We start from the raw sequence: 18592 nt of genomic DNA, 5'->3' as shown, positions 1-18592 counted from the left end.
TTTTTTTTTTTTTTTTTGAAACTGGGAGTTAACCCCTTACTCAATTTTTGTTTTCATTATTATTAAAATCACCTTTACATTGTAAATATTTTCCGGCCAAAACTTATGACAGAACATGCACTTTTATTTCACTGGTGGGAACTAATGTTTTAGCCATTAGAATAAACGAGAACTTCCGTGATTTTTTATTTTTTATTTTTTGTGTGGTAAATGGCAGGAAATAACAAGCTCTAAAAGGGAAACTAGGACCTAGCAACATGTCGTTTTTTAGGTTAAACAACAGTCGTTTATTTATTGAGGAACAACAATCTTTTATAAGACTTATAAAGAATAAAAATATACATATCCCGTTCAAAATAAACGACGATAACCTTTGACGTGCAAAAAAGACATCTCATTTTGAGGCAAATGACAGTAATTAGCAAGCATCTAAAATAAAAGCTAGATGTCGTTTTAGGATTGAGCGACAAACTATTGCTTTACAACGGCATGTCGCTTTTGCATGGAATAAATCATCTAAAATAAAAACTAGATGTCGTTTTAGAATTAAACGACAAACTATTGCTTTACAGCGGCATGTCCTTTTTTACATGGAATAAATACTTTTTTTTTTTGTTGTGGAAAATGGAAAAGTAAACATAATTGAAGTAGTAATTTACCAACTTGAAAACAGAAAAGCTTTCATAAAAAAAAGAAAAAATTATTCTCACAAATGTCTCTTAACTTTAGAGTCATTTTAGTTTGATCCCTGAAATTTAAAAATTTTCACTTAAAATTTTAATCGCCCTTAACTATTTTTTTTTTAGAATTTCTTTTAGAATTCATTAAAAAAAAAAAGAAACAATAAGATCACATGGTCTTTCTGCTTAAACTTCGGTTAAAAAATAAATAGAAAAAAGTCCACATTGTTAGGACTATTAGTTGGCAAAAGGTTGTAAATTCATAAACAAAATAGCAAGATTGTGGACTACTATGTAGATTCTATTCTTGGTTACTTGCACCGGATTTGGGATGATTTCCTCAATAAAAGGAAATAAGTTTATGGAGCTAATTTGGTTGACTTTTGGTGGCTAATTGATGGGCTCTATGTATGGGAAGAATCCTTGGAGGAGAAGTTGATTTATTTAGGGTGATTTTGGTGGAAGAAATAGATGGGGCTATAGACCAATTTGGGGTATATATATTTGGTTTGCAGCCATGAACGTTGTAGAGCTTTTTGAATGAAATATTCTGTAGCAAAAGGTTGCTTAGATGCTCTTTGAGTGAAAAAAAATAAAAGGTGGTTCTTCAGGAGAAGAACGTATTGTTTTCAAGAGAAAGTTTTCAAAGACAAGTGGTGCTCGAAGAATAAAGTCACTAGGAGGATTCTCCACAATGACGACTACATCAAGGAGGGAGTCTTTGAGTGTGTAAGACCGATTGGTGCCTGTAATCTCTTTATCTTAGTGGATTGTTCACTGTCTGTGCGTGGCCCCGTAGATGTAGGTGTGCGCACCGAACTGTGATATCAATTCCTTGTGTCTTTTATGTTTCTGCTCTTATAATTTACTACTATTGAATCAAAAAAAATATATCTATTTACACGTATCTGTTATCAGTGTTACAACTAGTGTTATAACACTATTTGTGACACCGACCGAAAAACAGACCTAACACACATGATCAAATTTAACTCATTTTTTGGTATAATTTTAATAGAAATTTTAATTAAGTGAGTTAAGTGGCACTAATTCAAAATTAAAATGAAAAAAGTGAGTTTTTATAATTCATAAGAAAAATTGGGAATGACGTTGGAGCCCGTGAAAATAAATCTTCTTTCAAATTGAGATTTATTTAGAATTATATTAAACCTAATCACCCATGAACAATAGATCATTTGCGAAACACGTGATCTGTTCCGTCCAAAATAAAGGGTCCGTTGGCAATTTTGGCTTTTAGAATGATTTTAAGAGTCTGTGATTGTTTTTTAGGAAAAAGAGATAAATAAGTTAAGACTTTAGATGAATTAAAATTAATAGGTCAATAGTTTACATAAGTTAATAAATAGGTCAAATTACTGTTTTCGTCCATAATTTGTCTGATTATGAACCATAACTTGACAAGTTATTATCCATAATTGTCCATAACTTGTCTGGTTATATGAACCATAACTTGACAAGTTTATCCATAATTTATCTGGTTATAAACCATAACTTGACAAGTTATGACCTATTAATTTCTATAACTAAAAATTGACCTATATACTTTCTTAAGCTTTTTATATTGACATATTTTCTGTTATTTTCCTTGTTTTTACAAAAAACGAAAAAAAAAAAAAATTGGGTCCAAGACTTGTCACCTTCTTTTTTAGAAACGACGTCGTCTTTTCATGTGTGCACATTTCCTCTGTGACAAACTGAACTAAACCTAAAAAAACCTCCACAACCGCAAAAGATTTGGTAAAGCAATCATCAGTTTGAATAACGTTACCAGAACCAGAACATACTGGAAATTGGAAATCAATAATTAACTGATTATTATCATTATTACTAACTTCTCGAACAGGCCATTTCAAAAGTCCCTCTGAAAACCCCACCCAAAAAAAAACAAAAAACACCAAAAGTCGCTGGCATTCATCAATGGCGGAGCCACATTCGTCCGTACCACCACCTTCGCCTCCAAAAGAGTCTCTAACCAGGCGCAACAAACTCATTTGGCGAGCTCTCTTGATCTCCAATCTAGCTCTCGGAGGTTCTTGTTGCTCTTTAGTTTTTATGGCGTTGCTCACTATTTTCATTTTCAGTTAATCAATCAATTTTTATTATTATTTTTTTTTACAAATGTGGTTGTTGAAGTCGATTTTTTTTTTATTTACTCTGAGTAATGGGTTCATTTCATTCGAGTGATCTGGGTTGTGGGGGGTTTTTTTTTTTTTTTTTTTTTTTTCTTTTTTCCTTTTGGGTTTTGCGCAATATGTGTTTGATGTTTGTTCAAAATAAATAACTGCTATTAAGTGTTAAGTGAACTAATAATAATAATGTGTTCATAAGATTCTTTTTTTTTTTTTAATGTTGTTTTGTGCTAGAAGGGATTGTATAAACACCTAATACTGGCCAAAATGCTTGTTTATAGTACATGCCCAACGTAGCTTTTTTGTTGCAAACTTTATGATCTTATTTTAGCCTAGTGTTACATACAAAAAGGGTTCAACTTCATCTGTAAGGACTGGAAAATTTGGCATTTGAGACTTTGGCTACAATTAGAGAAGTAACCAGTTTGTGATATTCTGAAGACACTTAAAACCCTCCCCAAAAAAAAAAGGGTTTTGCGTCCTTTTGTTTGCTTCTTGCTTGGCCTTTGCCTTGAGAATAATTTTGCTTAGATGTTATGGTTCTTGACCCTTCCTTGGTGTGTGTGTGTGTGCATGCATGTTTGTGTGCTGGTGGTGATATTATACTCAAATCATGATTCTTGATTCTGACGTTTGAAATTTAAAATTTTTTGTGAGAGAAAAATACTGTAGTAGAATTAATGATTTGAGTTTAAGTATATGAAATGGGTCCTAAGTGTTTTTTGTTTTTATTTCCTATAGGAAAATGACTAGTCCACAGTCCTGCCATTTAAGTCCGCAATTGGATTATTTCTATGTTTCTAAGAACGTTGATTAGTTGGAGTAACATTTCAGTAAAACAATAAGGCTCAAATTCATCTGAAGGAGCTCGCTTACTTGCATTTGCATTCTTTGCAGCTTACATGTTTGCAAGGCCTAAGAAGAAAGATGCCCATGTAGAGAATAATCGCAAAGCTTCAGAAAAGGGTGTTAAAGACAGCAAAGCAGAGGAGGAAGTTGATCTTTCTAACATCAAAACAATGCCAATTTATGATACGCCGACACCCCCTCCACCAGCCGTGGAACATGCGAAAGTTCGAGAACTGATCCCTGAAGATCAGCAGCGTGAACTTTTCAAGTGGATGTTGGAAGAGAAAAGGAAAATCAAACCGAAAGATCCTGAAGAGAAGAAGCGTATCGACGAGGATAAGGCCATACTCAAACAGTTCATCCGCGCAAAAACTATACCTAAATTCTAGTTTTTCTATTCTTTCTCAGTTCAGGAAAGTTCTTTAGAGAAAAGACACTACAGAAGGAGCCTCGTATATTTTTGTGCTCATCTGCTTCAGGATGGAGATTTTTTTCGTTCAATTTGAATGTCAATGTGTTCTCATTCTTCTTGGAATACTTGGCTATATTTCCATGTTGGGTTCCAAATTTTCCTTCGTGAGCAAGATATTCCTATTGATGATATATATATATATATATATTGGCTGAAGAAAAATTACAAGAAACAGCTTCCTATTGAATCTTTTGTTGTTTGAAATGAAAATTTTAAAAGTATGTAAGTTTGAACCAAAGTCTAGACACAGAATTCTTTATATGATGTGTTTATTGTTTTGGGTTCAAAACGATAAACTCATCAATTTGGGCTGAAGGGTAATATCTTTAATCGTCAAATGCATTCAAATATTACCAAACCGTGTAGCTGATATATTAACAAAACAAAGACAGAAAAACACCCTCTATTTCCCCAGTTAAAGTAGTTGGAAGGAACTCGTTCTCAAGGCTTAAAAGTCAAGACTAAAGAAGACCCCTGACAAAAATAGAGATTTGTCTTTACTAGCTTTTGTGGGATGGCTAATAAATTTTTTGGAAGGTTTAAGGGTCCCACTATCTCTTTTGCCGAACCACATCCACATTTTCAATCCAATATCCCTATTTCCCAATTCTCTCTCTCTCTCAAGTCATGCTCTACAGAGAAGAAACTGTTTCAGTCCCTTGAGCTAAATATCCAAAAATACAAGCTGAAATCACAAAAAGCAAATCTTGGTTTTCTCTTCTTGTCAACATTTAAGCAGAAATTATATTTCCTATGCCAGGAACTATCTTAGTTTCAGGTACTAAGTACCATGTTTTTTAAACTGCAATTCAAACATGAAAAGCTATTACTAATTATTTTCATCTCATGCCAGTTCTGGAACTCATGGACCTTCCATTCTCATCACCTTCTTCAACAATTTCAATAAAAGGTACTCAATTATCCCTTCCTTTTAACTTCACTTTTCTGTTTAAATATATATTAACACGATTGAACATTTCATTGCAAATGCAGTTTCCATGGGGAAAAAGGGGTACCAAACTTGGGACAAAGGAGAACTTTCCTTGTAATAATCACAATGCTCAAGTGTCACTCCTAAAGGCTACACTTTACTTTAGTGATTATTATTATTATTTTTTATTATTATTATTATTTGCAATTACTTCAATTTTGGTAACAATATACAGATTCTGTTGTGTTACAGCCCTTTGACAACCCTCCGAGACAATTTGGTCGTTGTCATCCAGGATTCAGAGGGCAATGAAATATCACATGCAGGTACGTAAATATATATCTATCCAAATTGCAAATTTTATGTGTATAATTGGGTATTTATGTCTTTAAATTTGGGCAGGTGTTGAAACCAAATTAATAGTTGAGAAAGGTATTTGGGATGACATCTTTCCCCTTGAAGGAGGTGGACATGTCCAGATGAAGCTCCAGTTTGTACTCAATGAAGATGAGCGCAACAGAATTCGCTTGATGGTATTTTTCATTTTTTTTTTTTACCTCATTGCTTGTCTAAATGATAATGTTGTATATATGTTTTTTTTTCTTATTTTTAGCATATGTTTTCATTTTGCTTGTAGAGAGAATCTGCTATGAAAAAGAAACATGGTGAGCTTCTTGATTGCAGAACTAGTAGTGTAGAAGTTAGTCCTAATGATGATACTAAAGTTGCTTCATCGTCGTGCCATGAGAATTCAGGTTCGATGTCGCATACTCAATAAGGGGGAAAAAAAGTTCAATGAGATTTGAGCATAACAAGAAAATAGGAAGGAGGATAATACCAAAAAAAAAAAAAAAAGCAATTTTTATGAAAAGGATAACTAAAAAGTTTGGTTGGATTCATTTTAACGGTGATTTCACCTGTTTTAGAACGATGCAGATAGAAACAAAGAGGCTACATCATCAGCCATTCCTTTGTCACAAGATGTTGATCATATCCATATAAGTAGACTCATTGACAAGCAATCTGATGAGGAAGTTGAGCCTCAATTACCTTCTGCTAAGATTGCTAGCAGAGAAGTTCACTCAAATGAATCACCATCTTCAATGGGAAGTTCAGAATCGGGTTCTTATTCGAGAAAGAGAAGCTCTCTAGAGAGGATTCCTAGCAGTGTCAGGAATATGATCAGTGCCTTTGAAAGTAATCTTTCTCAGGTATATATCTTATTTTGTTAACAAAAATCTGATAAACATCTTTTCTTTATTATAAATGTTTCACAACAATATCTTTTAACAGGATACGAAATCTCACATCAAACCATCACCGCCGACAAAAGTACAATCGAATAAGATTGGATCTCAGTCGAAGGAAGCGAAGACAGAGAACACAGAAACAATGAGAGGCAGTGTGCAGTTGGAGGAGTTGAGCACAACAAAAGTAAGAGGCAAAGGCACAAACAACACAAGTACAAAGAGTAAACTCAAATTTACACATAAGGAACTAGCCACAGAGGAAGAGAAATCTCATGGAGATTCGACTAGAACGCCAATGATCACAACGTCTTCAGCGGTCGATAATGTCAGTGATAGGCAACATTCCAGCAAAAGTCAAACAAAAATTTCTTCCGAAACTTCACCAAGTTTTACCATGAGAGAAATTACAACCCATAACTTGAGACCAGTAGAGCACTATGAAGATATGCACGATTCCTTTGACAGCTTTAGTGCATGGATATTCCCCGATCAAATGAGACGATTCTGCGTAACAACTGGTGGTAAGAAGTTGATGGATTTCGTGGGAGGTTATGGTTCTATTAAGTCAGAAGTTCGTCAAGGGAAGGTCAACATTTCCATACCAGAAAAGGTATCTTTATTCCAGACTCTTGGCTACTCAAAATTGCCTTAAGAAATCAAATGATGAGATTTCCTTTATTAAACATCCAATTGTTATGTTTTCCTAATTATCTCAGTCCAATGACAATGGTGGCACTAGAAATGAGATTAAAAGAAGCAAGAAAACTCACAAAGCAAGAAAATCAAAGCCCGAGAGTGAAGATGTTGAATCTTCTACAGGACCGGTTGGACAGGTTATATTTTATCTTCTAAGAACTATAAAGGTTTTATTATTGATTATGGGGAAAAGCCTTGCAAACCTCAGAATTTCAGTTCAGATTTTAGAAAATTAACAATGAAAAAAAGAGAAAAGAAAAAGAAAAGGAGTTCATGTTATTTCTCTGAAAGAGATCATCTAGAAACTAGTTGGAACTTGGAAATAAAATGGTGCTAATAGTTTTTCTTGTTCATTGTCATTTTTTTTTCAGCTAGTGAAAGTTGCAATTATGGTGGGATTTGGAGTCCTTGTTCTCCTTACAAGACAAAGAAATAACAGGTAAAATAGAAAGCGAACAAAACACTATATTACTATTTTAAGTTGGCTAAATATGGTTTTTATAAAGTAATTTTGTATTTTTTTGGTAAGAAAACCGTTTTGTTTCCGTTAATGTGTTTGAATATGCTAATTTTCTGTCTCTCTTTTTGATATTTTGCAGATAAAATTAGCTGGTGCTATGGTCCTCAGTCATTGGGGTGAAGTTTGTATAGAACCATTGTGTTGTTAAGTTCTTGTTTATAACACCATGTGCGATACATTTCTCAAAATTGTTTTTGAGTTGAACAAAATAAATAAATTGTGGAAAATTAAGGCTCCCAGGAAATATTTTTGTGTTCATACACAATATGTAATTTTTTTTTTCTCGTTTAACTATCTTTTGTTATTTTTTATAATACTCGTATGGTTATTATTCGTTGGTACTTGGTTCCCTTCACAATTTGTAACCTTTTATAGCCATGCAAACCACATTCAATTGCGCCATATGTTCTCTTAACTATAGGCCACGTTCATTTTACCGATTTGCATTTTACTATAGTAAAAAACTCTTAGAAACATTCACATTTAACTTTTTTACTACAATAAAAAGTTCTCATATAAAGTCATATTTCAACTCAAATAAGCGATTTAAACGGGCCCATAGTATTTTTGAATTTTGGATTTATACTTCTGTACAACATCCCAAAAAATTTAACCAAAAAAAAAAGAAAGATGATCGAATTTCCAATATTAAAAAGAAAGTCTCGTTCATTTCACTGATTTGAGTTTTGATACAGTAAAAGGCTCTCAAAAACAGTAACATCTAACTTTTTTATTACAGTAAAAAGTTCTCACATAAAATCACATCTTAACTCGAATTAGCAAACTAACGAGCCTGAAAATTCTGACTAAAGAAGTGTGGGAGAGAGAGAAAAATGAGTGTTCTGATTAGTGTCCTAACTGTTGCTGAACATGTCATTAGACTCTATGCTTTGTATTTTGGATGGCACCATCCCCTTCTCCAACGTTCTTAGGCGTCGTTCGTTTCGCTGATTTGAGTTCGAATCAGCGAAACGAATGAGGCCTTAGTCTTTTGAGGTCTCGTCCCTAATGGTGTGGCGCATCATCAGGTGTCAAAAATATTTGGTGGTGAACTGACGTTGGGCTACTTGGTTGGTGCACATTCTTTGGTTCATAGGCATATCGACAATGGTTCTTCCGTCATTGTGCTTAACCTTTTACCGTTGTTTTGGACATTAATGCTATGTTTGGTGGGAAGGAAAGAAAATATGATAGAAAGGAAATATGGAAGTGATAGAAAATAGTAATGATGGAAAGGAAATTGATTCTCTTTTATGTTGTTTGGTATGAGAAGATGGAAAGAAAATGAATGAGCTTACCTTCACTTGTTTGGTATTGGAAGTTAAATTAAGAGGAAAGAAAAAATCTTACTCGTAAATTACTTTTATACCCTTAAATTTTTTACTTGGATGTTGATGGAGAAAATGATAGTTTAGTAACTTTGCTCATTTTAATGAGTTGTCCCCATTTTCTACCCACTTGTGGAAAGAAAAAAAATGGTGGGGCCCACATGTATTATTTTCCACTCCATTTTCTCTTCTTTTCTCTTTTCTCTCCTACCAAATAACCTACATTTTCATTTTCCCTCCCAAAATTCCTCCACCTTCTTCCTTCCTTCTACTTTTCTTTCCTACCAAACATACTCTAATGGTATCTCTCCATCAAAAGCGCATTATCATTGTTATTTATGGTCCGTTTTTTCTTCTTTAATTTGAGTTAGGTTTGCATCAACGATGTATTTTATCCGTGTTTGTTTCATTAGTTTATTATTTGATTGTGTTTTGTCTACTGAATTTATGTTTTGATTGTAATTTAATGTGACTTTAGTGCAATGAAATTTTCGACACCAATTGATAGCAGAGATACTAAAAAGTCATGTATGTGCTCTATTTTTTATGTACCTGTTAACAGTATACTAAGAGCTCGTTTAGTTCGTAGATTCGAGTTTTTAATTCGAGTTGAGATGTGATTTTATGTGAAAGCTTTTTACTGTAGTAAAAAAGTTAGATGTGATTGTTTCTGAGAGCTTTTTACAGTAATAAAACTATAATTTTAAACTCAAATCGGTAAAATAAACGAGGCTGAATTGTTTGATGATTTAAGGTTTTGTTTCTTCTAAAGATTATCTTCAAACTTTATCACAAATTCTTCCAATCTTTTTTGCATTTTTTTAAAAATAAATAAAATGTATTTGTTTTTAGTTTAAAAAATTTAAAAGGAAAACGTTACCAAACGATGTATGAAAACATGTTTATTTTAGAACTACTTTTAGAATTAATTTATTTATATTTTTACCAAAATACTGTTTATAAATGGTCACGAGGCACGAGTTGAAATGGCCAATTTAATAAAAAAAAATAGTGGGTAATAAATAAAATCTCCAAGTGAAAAATGGGGACTAAAGTGAGATAAAGTATAATCTTCGGGGAGTTATCAGTAAATATGACCCCAATACTTAAAGCCCTGCTCCTTCAACCTTAAACCCCTGAGGCCTGAGCCGGCATTGCAGAGATGGTTCGGAGCATCAAAAACCCTAAGAAAGCAAAGCGAAAGAACACGGTCGGTTTCCCCGATTCCATTACTTCTCCAGCACTTAGGTTTTGTTAATTCCGTTGAATCGACAATAAACGCCAAAATTTTTCTTTCCAATTAGGGTTCGAAGAAAGGAGATGGTTCGTCGTCGTCTTCGGTGCCGTCCATGCCGGCGAAGGTGTGGCAACCAGGCGTGGACAAGCTCGAGGAAGGTGAAGAGCTCCAGTGCGATCGCTCGGCGTACAATTCTCTTCACGCCTTCCATATCGGATGGCCCTGTTTGAGGTGTTGTAAGATTTTCATTTTTTTTTTCTTTTGATTTTGAATTCCGGGGAAAGTTTGGGAAATTAATATGAAGTTTAGATTTTGAGATTGGTTTTGGACGTTGATTGGCCTAACTACGTCAAAGAGTAGTACTTTTATATTGATTTCTCGGAAATTAAGTGTTTTTTCTTTTGTCTATAGTGTTATTTTGATTATTCGGATGAAAATTTGAGGGGAATAAGATTGAAAAACGGGTTGTTTGGGACTAAGAAGAGTGGATTTTGTTTTCTTTGCTTAGTAGACACCATTTTTATAGGAAAGCCAAAGGAAGTTGAGCAGTTTTTATTTATTTATTTATTTATTATTGTTGTTATTATTATTTTTTTTTTAAATTTCCATTTGGATTAAGAAAGTCCCATTTAGAAGTTGTTATCGAATTACTTGACAGTTTTGATATCGTTCGTGATACATTGGGGTTAGTTCGGACAGAGTTTCCACATACAGTATATATGGTCGCAGGAACCCAGGTGAGGTTTACTTTTATTCATTTTTGTATGCGTATATATCTTGGAAAATATTTGTGTATATATTGTGCGTGGAACGGTGCAAGTCTGTAAAAAAGGAGAAGGAAAAAGAGTATGAATCCTGGTTTTTCCTTGTGTAGTCGCACAAGGTTTTGTTTTCTTGGTGAAAAATTATCAGACTGCTTGTTTTATATGAGTTATTGGGAAACAAGTGCTTAAGCTTGTTTTCTTCTAGAAATATATTTTCTTAATTTTCTTGTAACTCTCAATAATTATTCAATCTTTTCCTGCAGGCGGAGAAAGCTGCTTGGAACTCCATAGGAATATTTAAAATATCCAACATTTCTGGGAAAAGACGTGAACTAGTGCCTGAAATGTCCACCGCTGATGGATCTAATATGGAGGGTGGCAGTAGTGATAGTGAATCGGAAAGTGAAGATGAGGGCCGTGGTGGATCTGGGGAACCAATTTTGCAGGCAATATTTTCTATACACCCATATTTACTAAATTCTTCTTGATGAGGTTTCTTCTCTACTTAATGTGGATCCTTAACTTTTGTTCTTTGCATCTACAGTTGCGAAAGGTAGCTCATGAAGGAGGTGTTAATCGTATACGTGCTATGTCACAGAGGCCTCATATATGTGCATCCTGGGCTGATACAGGTCATGTGCAGGTTGGACTTTGCATTGTTAGAACACTTGGACTTGGTCATCTTATTTAGGTTATACTTTTGATGTAATTTCACTTTTATTCTTTTTTATGCAGATATGGGACTTCAGCTCTCACCTTAATGCTTTAACCGAATCGGAATCGGACCTGAGTCAGGGTGCTGCTTCAGTTTTTAATCAGGCTCCACTAATTAAATACGGGCATAAGGATGAGGGCTATGCTATAGACTGGAGTCCAATTGTACCTGGAAGGCTTTTGTCCGGTACTATTCAGTTTATTCAGATTCCCATTCATATCATTTTGCTGTTTTTTGCTTTAGTAAATGGAAAAATTATAATCTAGCGACTTGTTGAATGAAGGTGACTGCAAGAACTGCATTCATTTCTGGGAACCTACATCTGATACAACTTGGAAGGTTGATACTACTCCATTTATTGGACACGCAGCCAGTGTAGAAGATCTACAAGTATGCTTTGAACTTGTGAAGTGAAAATATTTTCTCGGTCTTAAATGTGGTCTCCAGGTCATTATTTAATTTTCCTTTATTTTATTCAATGTTTTAACCATCCTGGTTCTGACTTTTATCCGTGCAGTGGAGCCCTACAGAACCGGATATATTTGCCTCTTGTTCTGTTGATGGTCATATAGCAATATGGGATGTTCGCTTAGGGAAGAAGCCAGTAGAGTCTTTTAAGGCACATAATGCAGATGTTAACGTTATTTCATGGAACAGGTCTGACAGCCACTGTTTTTCTTTAGTATCAATGCCTCTCTGTATTTCCTTTTATGACCTATTTATCACTTGTCTCTGACTAGGTTGGCCAGTTGTATGTTGGCATCTGGAAGTGATGACGGAACGTTTTCCATTCATGATCTCAGATCGCTTAAGAGCGAGGTATACACCATTAGTAGGCTGGATAATGTTTACAATTTTTCATCTTTCTTGAGACAAGATTTCTACAATTTTCTCTTTGTTGCTTCTGCAACACTACTTTGGATCACTGAATGGTCAGAAAAGGGGAAAAATTAGTAAAAAAAAGTATATCGTCCCTACTCTTTTGACAATAGATTATGAATCTCATTTTGATCAAGTTAGATAATTGGTGTGTCGAGTTTTGTATATGATAGGTTGGTTTTGGATTGACTCTAACGTGGTCATTATGCACTATTTTATATCAGTAGCTCAATGAAATAGAATGTTGCATAAGACCTGGTATGAAAATGGAATCTCCTTTCAGTTGTTGATGTATCTAGAACTAAAATTTCATCTCTTTGTATGCAGGAAAAAGATACTGTAGTTGCGCATTTTGCTTATCATAAACATCCTATCACATCTATTGAGTGGAGCCCACACGAAGCTTCCACTTTGGCTGTGTCATCGGTCGATAATCAGCTGACGTGAGTAACAGACGCAGGACAAATAAAAATTATGAGATAATTTTATGATCTGACTTTCTAACCTGTAATATCAAATAACTTCCCTTTTCTCTTCTGGTTTTCAATTCCAGAATATGGGACCTTTCCTTGGAAAGAGACGAGGAAGAGGAGGTAGAGTTTAAAGCCAAGACCAAAGAACAAGTGCATGCCCCAGAAGATTTACCTCCTCAACTTCTTTTTGTTCATCAGGTAACCAACTGTTCTTCCAACTTCTTCACCAGTAAATTTAAGTTGCTTGTCGATTAGCGAGTTAACTCATCGTCCTTCATTGTTTTGTACAGGGACAAAAAGACATCAAAGAGCTCCATTGGCATTCTCAGATTCCGGGAATGATCATATCTACTGCAGGTGATGGTTTCAACATTCTAATGCCTTCAAACATACAAAATCTAATTCCGCAAGATGCTGCTTGAAAGCTGTACATCCAAAACGTGTGCTTCCAAATTACTTCTGTATGATGGATGAATGTGTCTTTATTTATTTTTTGTTTCCCTCCTAGTTTTTTTCCTGTTCCCCTTATTTGGTGCAAAAAGTAGTCTCTCCCCGTTTTTTGGATAAGTCCAAAGCTATGTATTTGAGCTTGTGTCTGTTTGAATTCAACTTCTCATATATTTGAGATGTCAATTTTGCTTAATGTTGAGATTTAGGTAAACAACGAATGTAATTCTGGGTTCAAGCAAAAAAAAAAAGAAAAAAGAAAAAAGGAAGTATCCATTTCTGGCAATCTCGTAAGATGTTTGCTGCAATGATGTATCCAACGGAATGCAAGTTACTTCTCTGATTGTAATATATTCTTATTTTATCTAATTGTTGATCAATAAATCTAAGTTCTTATTTGGTAGGAAGGAAAAGTTGAAGAAGGTAGTGGGGCGAGGGGATTATTGGAAAGATTTTAGGATCCGTGATTTGTTCGGTATGGCAAAAAACAATAGGGAATGGGTCGAGGGATTTCAAATACTTTAAATAGCTAAAATTTTAGTAAAATAGATCAATCTCACTATAAATCTACTAGTAAATAAATATGTCCGTTTTTTGGTAGAAAAATATTTAAAATCGTTGATGCATGTTTGTAGCAACTTATGTATTATATTAAACCAAAAATAGTGCGTTGCAGAGTCGAAGTTTATGTATTTCAATTTTTTTTTTTTTTTTTTTAAAAAGAAATCCAATCGTATTTAACTAACAAAAGACCAAAAAAAAAAAAAAACAATGACGTGTAGGTGTTAAGCAAAATGGTTGGTAGTGCACTAGTGCTGATAAATGAAGAATTTAATTCTTAATATCTCCTATAAAAAAGGCTATTTATTTTGAGTTTTATCATTATAACTTGTCTTTTAAATTAGTACTAGTTTTATTATGATTATTAGTTTGAGTCTTATTAGGATTCAAACAAGGAAAATGCTATAAATGTACTTTACAATCTTTCTGCTTCATTCAATAGAAACTCATAATTTTAGCTCAAAAGCTTGTTCACTCTTCTGCAGTATTGATTTGATTGTTCAACTCCCATAAACTGTTCCATACACATGTAACCAACAATTCTTTATCACTATCAAACTAAACAATCAAACGACCAAATCAAATCACTACTCGAAGAAGCTTAATGAGAAAACAGGAGAATCACTACGAAATGTGATCTTATTTTATGTGCTATTATCATTGATTTATGTGATCTTTCTTATGTAAGTATTTTAGAATCTGTGTTCGTTATTCGTATTCTTTGTTTCCTTGTGATTGTTTCCTTTTCCTTGTTATCGTTTTCTTCCTCAATCAAACCACCAGACCCTATTTTTGTTCTTCTAACATTTACTGGCTGCACCAAGTTTGTTCTTGACCAGTTTCACCTTCAGGCCCTAATCACTATGATTTGAATAATCTATGCGCGAGAAAAGAAGTTGCAGAGTACACGAGTTAATATATTCCAGATCTGAGAAAAACACACAAGGATACTGATAATTTCAAACTAACGACAAAAATGAAGCTGGGTTTTTTGCATCAACTATATAAGAAGCCTTAAATCGCAGGACGATTTGACCGCCTTACCTAATCCGAAACAAACGCTTCATCTAATGGAACTACCCAAGCCTAAGCCATCTGAATAGCAATACTAAAGTTTTACTTTTTTGTTAATAATTCTATGAATTAACTGGCTTTCCATTTAATTTAGGGAAAGGATCTTGCTTGCTTAAAACCACTACTTTGCTCTTGTGAGCAAAGTAGCCTTTTACGAGATTCTTGTATATTAGTATCGCCACGATACACTCTACCTGCAAATCACAAGGCACATCTGATCAGATAAACTGCCGGGGAAAGAAAAGATGGTATGGCAATGACGCGGGAGTTAGGAGGAAGCAAATACCTCATCGAGATCCATGTCCATCTCAAGCCATTTCAACGCTTTGACAATTATTTCCAATTTCAGTTGGTGGGCTTTGTTTGGATCCTTTTGCTTTTGAATTATGTAACTGTATCATAAGCACAGGTTATCAGGAAAGATTTTCCAAGACATCATAGGACATCAATCGAATTAGCAAACTTTAGACGAGAGAGGGAAATTTACATTTTCTTCATCAGTCTTTGGTAGACTTGGAGTTCGAGCTTCTCTAGGACGAGATATACACCTGATCTTAAGAACCTGATAAGGCAGAGGAGTCAGATCTCAGTTCCATGCAAATTCCTACAACTAAATGTCTGCATTCGGAAAGATGCCTCCAAAACATACCGGTCTTCATGCTCTTGTAGGGCATGTCTAAGGAGACGGAGATCACCTCTTTTTAGAGCTTGTACAACATTTCTATACTGTAAAACAAGAATGTTATTGGTTAGATGCACGGAACAAAATTTCCATATCAAATTAAAATTGGTCGATCCTTGATAACAAACCCGCAAACGTGAACTAGGAGTACGGCAATAAAGCAACATGGTAACAAAGAACATCTTCTGAAAGAAACATCGAGCAGTAAAGACATTATAATTCCAAGGTCTAGGGTAAAACAAAAACAAAAGGAATGCTATACCTCAACCAAGTTGTACTTCTCCAAAAACCAATCCTTCGGTAAGATGCCTATTGAAAGCTTTACTGGTATGAGGTATTTCAATATCATCCTGTCCCAGTTCCAAGGATGAAAATGTGAGCAATAAATGCCATACATTTTGCAAAATATTCTACTCTCAGATGCATAATAGATGCAGCTAGAACAAATGAACCAAACCTAATATTTGCTTCACTTTGGCGATTGCAATGCTTCAAAGCATATGATAATTTGTGATCAGCCTGCAAGGTCATGAGAAAAAATTCTGTGAACAATAGACCTGATAGAAAGACAATTTCCCAACACTTTTCCATGTGCAAGCAACGAAATTTGTATAGTTAAAACGAAGATAAATTCAATATGATAGAAATTCAAATCAGCAAGAAAATATCTTTATCTCCATTAAAGTTTACACTTCACAGTTGGATGTAAAGAGAGAAGCTATAATGCTAGCAATAAACAGGAATCGACGCTCAACCATTCAAACCATACACAAAAACCTGAGGCTCTAAAAATTAGATCCCCACCACAAGCAATGAAACAACAACTGACTGAAAAATCATTTTAAAGGATTTAGTTTACTTACAGCAGGGAAATTTTCATTGAAAACTTCCAGACGGCCTGTATAATACATGTAGGTGACCTGAATAAACATCCCATAACAGTGAACTTTCTTGCAGATACATAGCACAAAGTATGAAAAGACGAATTTGAGAGAAGCCAATTCCGACCTTATCTCTTTTTGGAAATTCCTCAAAATCAAATATCCGAGCAGTTTCAATACTTCTTATCACACTGCGGCAAAGGTGAACTGTACCAAGCTGTAAGGTAGTAAAAAGAGTTCTCAGTTTTCATAATGTGATCTTGATGTTGCTTGCACCATTTCAAGCACTTGAAAGATATATAAACACTTCCGTCAGGTAAATATTTTTCCTGAATTTTTTTTATTCCTCTGGTATGATAATAAACCACGAGAGAAATTACAAATGAATATCTGCGGAACACAAATACATTAAGAAAGAAGAAAATATAATATCACCTTAAAGTAAATCTTAAAGAGCTGGCAAGTCACGTACAATGCTCCAACACGTTTTGCGCCTTTTCCCTAGAACATGACACCCCATTAACTCATTTACAGTAACAATTCAAGAAATTTAACCATTACACAAATTCAACTTCTTAATGCACAACTTACAATTATTGGGAAGAAAAAAAAAACATGCTTGGGTAATTTTTCATAAATTTAATATCCATCTAGATGCAATAAGCATAACCAAATAACTTTTGCTTGTTAATTATGGCAGGAAAAAAGATCAAATCAGAGAGCAGGGTAGAGAAAAATGAAGCATATACAAAGAAACAAAGCACAATGAGAGAAACATACAGCAAGAACACCAAAGACTTTCATGAGGAAAGAACCAGCAGCCTTCAATTTCTCAGGAAGTTTTCCATTTGAAGCCAATTCCCTATCAGCCTAAAAACCAAAATCAAAACAGCATTGCTTAATCCCTTTCTAAATCCTTCAAAACCCTAATTCAAAAAAAAAAAAAAAGAGATTTCTTTGAAGCTTACATTCTCCGCGAGAATCCTAATTTCATAAGCAACGACATACAAGGCCTCCAAAGCCCACGCCGAATCCCAATTCCGAAACTCCTGAATAAAAGCACTGCAATTTCACAATCACCAAACAATCGCACACAATATACATATGTACAAACATATATATATATATATATATATATCTGTGTGTGTGTGTGTGTGTGTGTGTGTGTATATATATACATATATATATATATGTATGTATATACTATATAATCGAAATCGTTGGTTTATACTTGGCCGATTTCTCATATGATTGGTAGGAGTCGACGAGGTTTCCGATGCGGTAGCTGTGGAGAGCGCGGAAGAGAGGGAGGAGAATCTCAGCGAGGTGAGAGAATTTGTCGGATTGCTTGATCAGGCGATTGGAGTCGTGGAAGACGGCGAGGGCGTCGGCGAGGGAGAGGAGAGAGGAAGAGTTGGAGGAGAGAGAGAGGAGTTTCTTCAGAGATGCTCCGTCCTGGTACGAAACGGCGTCGGCGAAACGGTTCAGGTAGTCCGCGATTCTACGGTGCGCCTCCCCCATGCTAACGTGCGCCATTCTACTAATTTCTGTTCCTCAGTCTTCGGAGCTTCACCGAAATGTTATGCCTGCTGTTTCAGTCTTCGTGGCAAGAGTTAGAGGGAAAATAAATGGCGTCGTTTCTTCTGATGGTCAAAACGACGTTCAATTTGAATGAACCACGCTTTCAATGGTCTCTCACTTTTCGTGTTGCGAATTTGGGGAAGATCTCATTCCAATGAACAAAATAGACGAACGAGAACAGTGATGTCAGAAACGACAATCAATAGAATGAACGACGAAGTAGCATGCAGAAGGAAGGCACTGAGAGTATCTCTAACGCAATGCAATAAATACGCGGTAAATTTAGCATTCTGAGTGTTAAAAATACTATCTATTATAAACTCAAAAGAGTTAGTTAAAAAATAATTTAAATTTTTTATATGACGTGATTTAATTAATTAAATATTAATTAAGACATTAAAATTAAATAATAAATTTAAATT

The 18592-nt window shown here is 34.6% G+C and overlaps 5 protein-coding genes across 5 annotated transcripts; 4 read left to right on the top strand and 1 right to left on the bottom strand.

Moving 5' to 3' along the window:
* The first annotated feature begins 2435 nt into the window (after nt 1-2435).
* On the top strand, nt 2436-4153 carry LOC112090341. Its single transcript, XM_024161474.1, has 2 exons — nt 2436-2730; nt 3728-4153. The coding sequence occupies exons 1-2, from the start codon at nt 2619-2621 to the stop codon at nt 4066-4068; spliced, it is 453 nt and encodes a 150-aa protein (XP_024017242.1). The 5' UTR covers nt 2436-2618; the 3' UTR covers nt 4069-4153.
* Nucleotides 4154-4814: 661 nt separating this feature from the next.
* LOC21409892 lies at nt 4815-5899 on the top strand. Its single transcript, XM_024161491.1, has 6 exons — nt 4815-4929; nt 5005-5061; nt 5145-5196; nt 5335-5408; nt 5485-5615; nt 5720-5899. Exons 1-6 carry the CDS (start codon nt 4905-4907, stop codon nt 5858-5860), a joined length of 480 nt encoding a protein of 159 aa, XP_024017259.1. The 5' UTR covers nt 4815-4904; the 3' UTR covers nt 5861-5899.
* Nucleotides 5900-6118: 219 nt separating this feature from the next.
* Nucleotides 6119-7800, top strand: LOC112090343. Its single transcript, XM_024161476.1, has 5 exons — nt 6119-6293; nt 6376-6942; nt 7049-7165; nt 7400-7467; nt 7628-7800. Exons 1-5 carry the CDS (start codon nt 6186-6188, stop codon nt 7629-7631), a joined length of 864 nt encoding a protein of 287 aa, XP_024017244.1. The 5' UTR covers nt 6119-6185; the 3' UTR covers nt 7632-7800.
* A 2216-nt stretch (nt 7801-10016) lies between these two features.
* Nucleotides 10017-13587, top strand: LOC112090328 (glutamate-rich WD repeat-containing protein 1). The gene is made up of 12 exons (XM_024161420.1): nt 10017-10086; nt 10181-10344; nt 10772-10850; nt 11141-11323; nt 11422-11520; nt 11613-11778; nt 11876-11982; nt 12110-12249; nt 12333-12411; nt 12799-12914; nt 13025-13142; nt 13235-13587. Exons 1-12 carry the CDS (start codon nt 10039-10041, stop codon nt 13364-13366), a joined length of 1431 nt encoding a protein of 476 aa, XP_024017188.1. The 5' UTR covers nt 10017-10038; the 3' UTR covers nt 13367-13587.
* Nucleotides 13588-14714: 1127 nt separating this feature from the next.
* LOC21409890 (enhanced ethylene response protein 5) lies at nt 14715-18258 on the bottom strand. Its single transcript, XM_010091735.2, has 12 exons — nt 17821-18258; nt 17558-17651; nt 17370-17459; nt 17025-17090; nt 16717-16806; nt 16572-16628; nt 16166-16227; nt 15971-16058; nt 15676-15752; nt 15514-15588; nt 15313-15418; nt 14715-15220 (listed from the first exon to the last, which is right to left on the bottom strand). Exons 1-12 carry the CDS (start codon nt 18123-18125, stop codon nt 15089-15091), a joined length of 1242 nt encoding a protein of 413 aa, XP_010090037.1. The 5' UTR covers nt 18126-18258; the 3' UTR covers nt 14715-15088.
* Nucleotides 18259-18592: the final 334 nt, after the last annotated feature.

The sequence above is a fragment of the Morus notabilis genome, unplaced genomic scaffold (genome assembly GCF_000414095.1).
Source record: "Morus notabilis unplaced genomic scaffold, ASM41409v2 Scaffold329, whole genome shotgun sequence".
Taxonomy (NCBI): Eukaryota; Viridiplantae; Streptophyta; class Magnoliopsida; order Rosales; family Moraceae; genus Morus; species Morus notabilis.
This window is presented reverse-complemented; position numbering and strand designations above follow the sequence as displayed.

Excerpts from the sequence above, each read along its gene's own strand:
- LOC112090341 (XM_024161474.1), top strand. The coding sequence starts at position 2,619 with ATGGCGGAGCCACATTCGTCCGTACCACCACCTTCGCCTCCAAAAGAG. Across the intron at positions 2,731-3,727 it reads CTCCAATCTAGCTCTCGGAG|CTTACATGTTTGCAAGGCCT; the intron begins GTTCTTGTTGCT and ends CATTCTTTGCAG.
- LOC21409892 (XM_024161491.1), top strand. The coding sequence starts at position 4,905 with ATGCCAGGAACTATCTTAGTTTCAG. Across the intron at positions 5,062-5,144 it reads TTCAACAATTTCAATAAAAG|TTTCCATGGGGAAAAAGGGG; the intron begins GTACTCAATTAT and ends TTGCAAATGCAG. Across the intron at positions 5,409-5,484 it reads CAATGAAATATCACATGCAG|GTGTTGAAACCAAATTAATA; the intron begins GTACGTAAATAT and ends AAATTTGGGCAG.
- LOC112090328 (XM_024161420.1), top strand. The coding sequence starts at position 10,039 with ATGGTTCGGAGCATCAAAAACCCTAAGAAAGCAAAGCGAAAGAACACG. Across the intron at positions 10,087-10,180 it reads AAGCAAAGCGAAAGAACACG|GGTTCGAAGAAAGGAGATGG; the intron begins GTCGGTTTCCCC and ends CTTTCCAATTAG. Across the intron at positions 11,779-11,875 it reads ACCTGGAAGGCTTTTGTCCG|GTGACTGCAAGAACTGCATT; the intron begins GTACTATTCAGT and ends TGTTGAATGAAG.
- LOC112090343 (XM_024161476.1), top strand. The coding sequence starts at position 6,186 with ATGGGAAGTTCAGAATCGGGTTCTTATTCGAGAAAGAGAAGCTCTCTA. Across the intron at positions 6,294-6,375 it reads TTGAAAGTAATCTTTCTCAG|GATACGAAATCTCACATCAA; the intron begins GTATATATCTTA and ends ATCTTTTAACAG. Across the intron at positions 7,166-7,399 it reads CTACAGGACCGGTTGGACAG|CTAGTGAAAGTTGCAATTAT; the intron begins GTTATATTTTAT and ends TTTTTTTTTCAG.
- LOC21409890 (XM_010091735.2), bottom strand. The coding sequence starts at position 18,125 with ATGGCGCACGTTAGCATGGGGGAGGCGCACCGTAGAATCGCGGACTAC. Across the intron at positions 17,652-17,820 it reads TCATATGAGAAATCGGCCAA|TGCTTTTATTCAGGAGTTTC; the intron begins GTATAAACCAAC and ends GTGAAATTGCAG. Across the intron at positions 17,091-17,369 it reads AAGTCTTTGGTGTTCTTGCT|GGAAAAGGCGCAAAACGTGT; the intron begins GTATGTTTCTCT and ends GTCATGTTCTAG.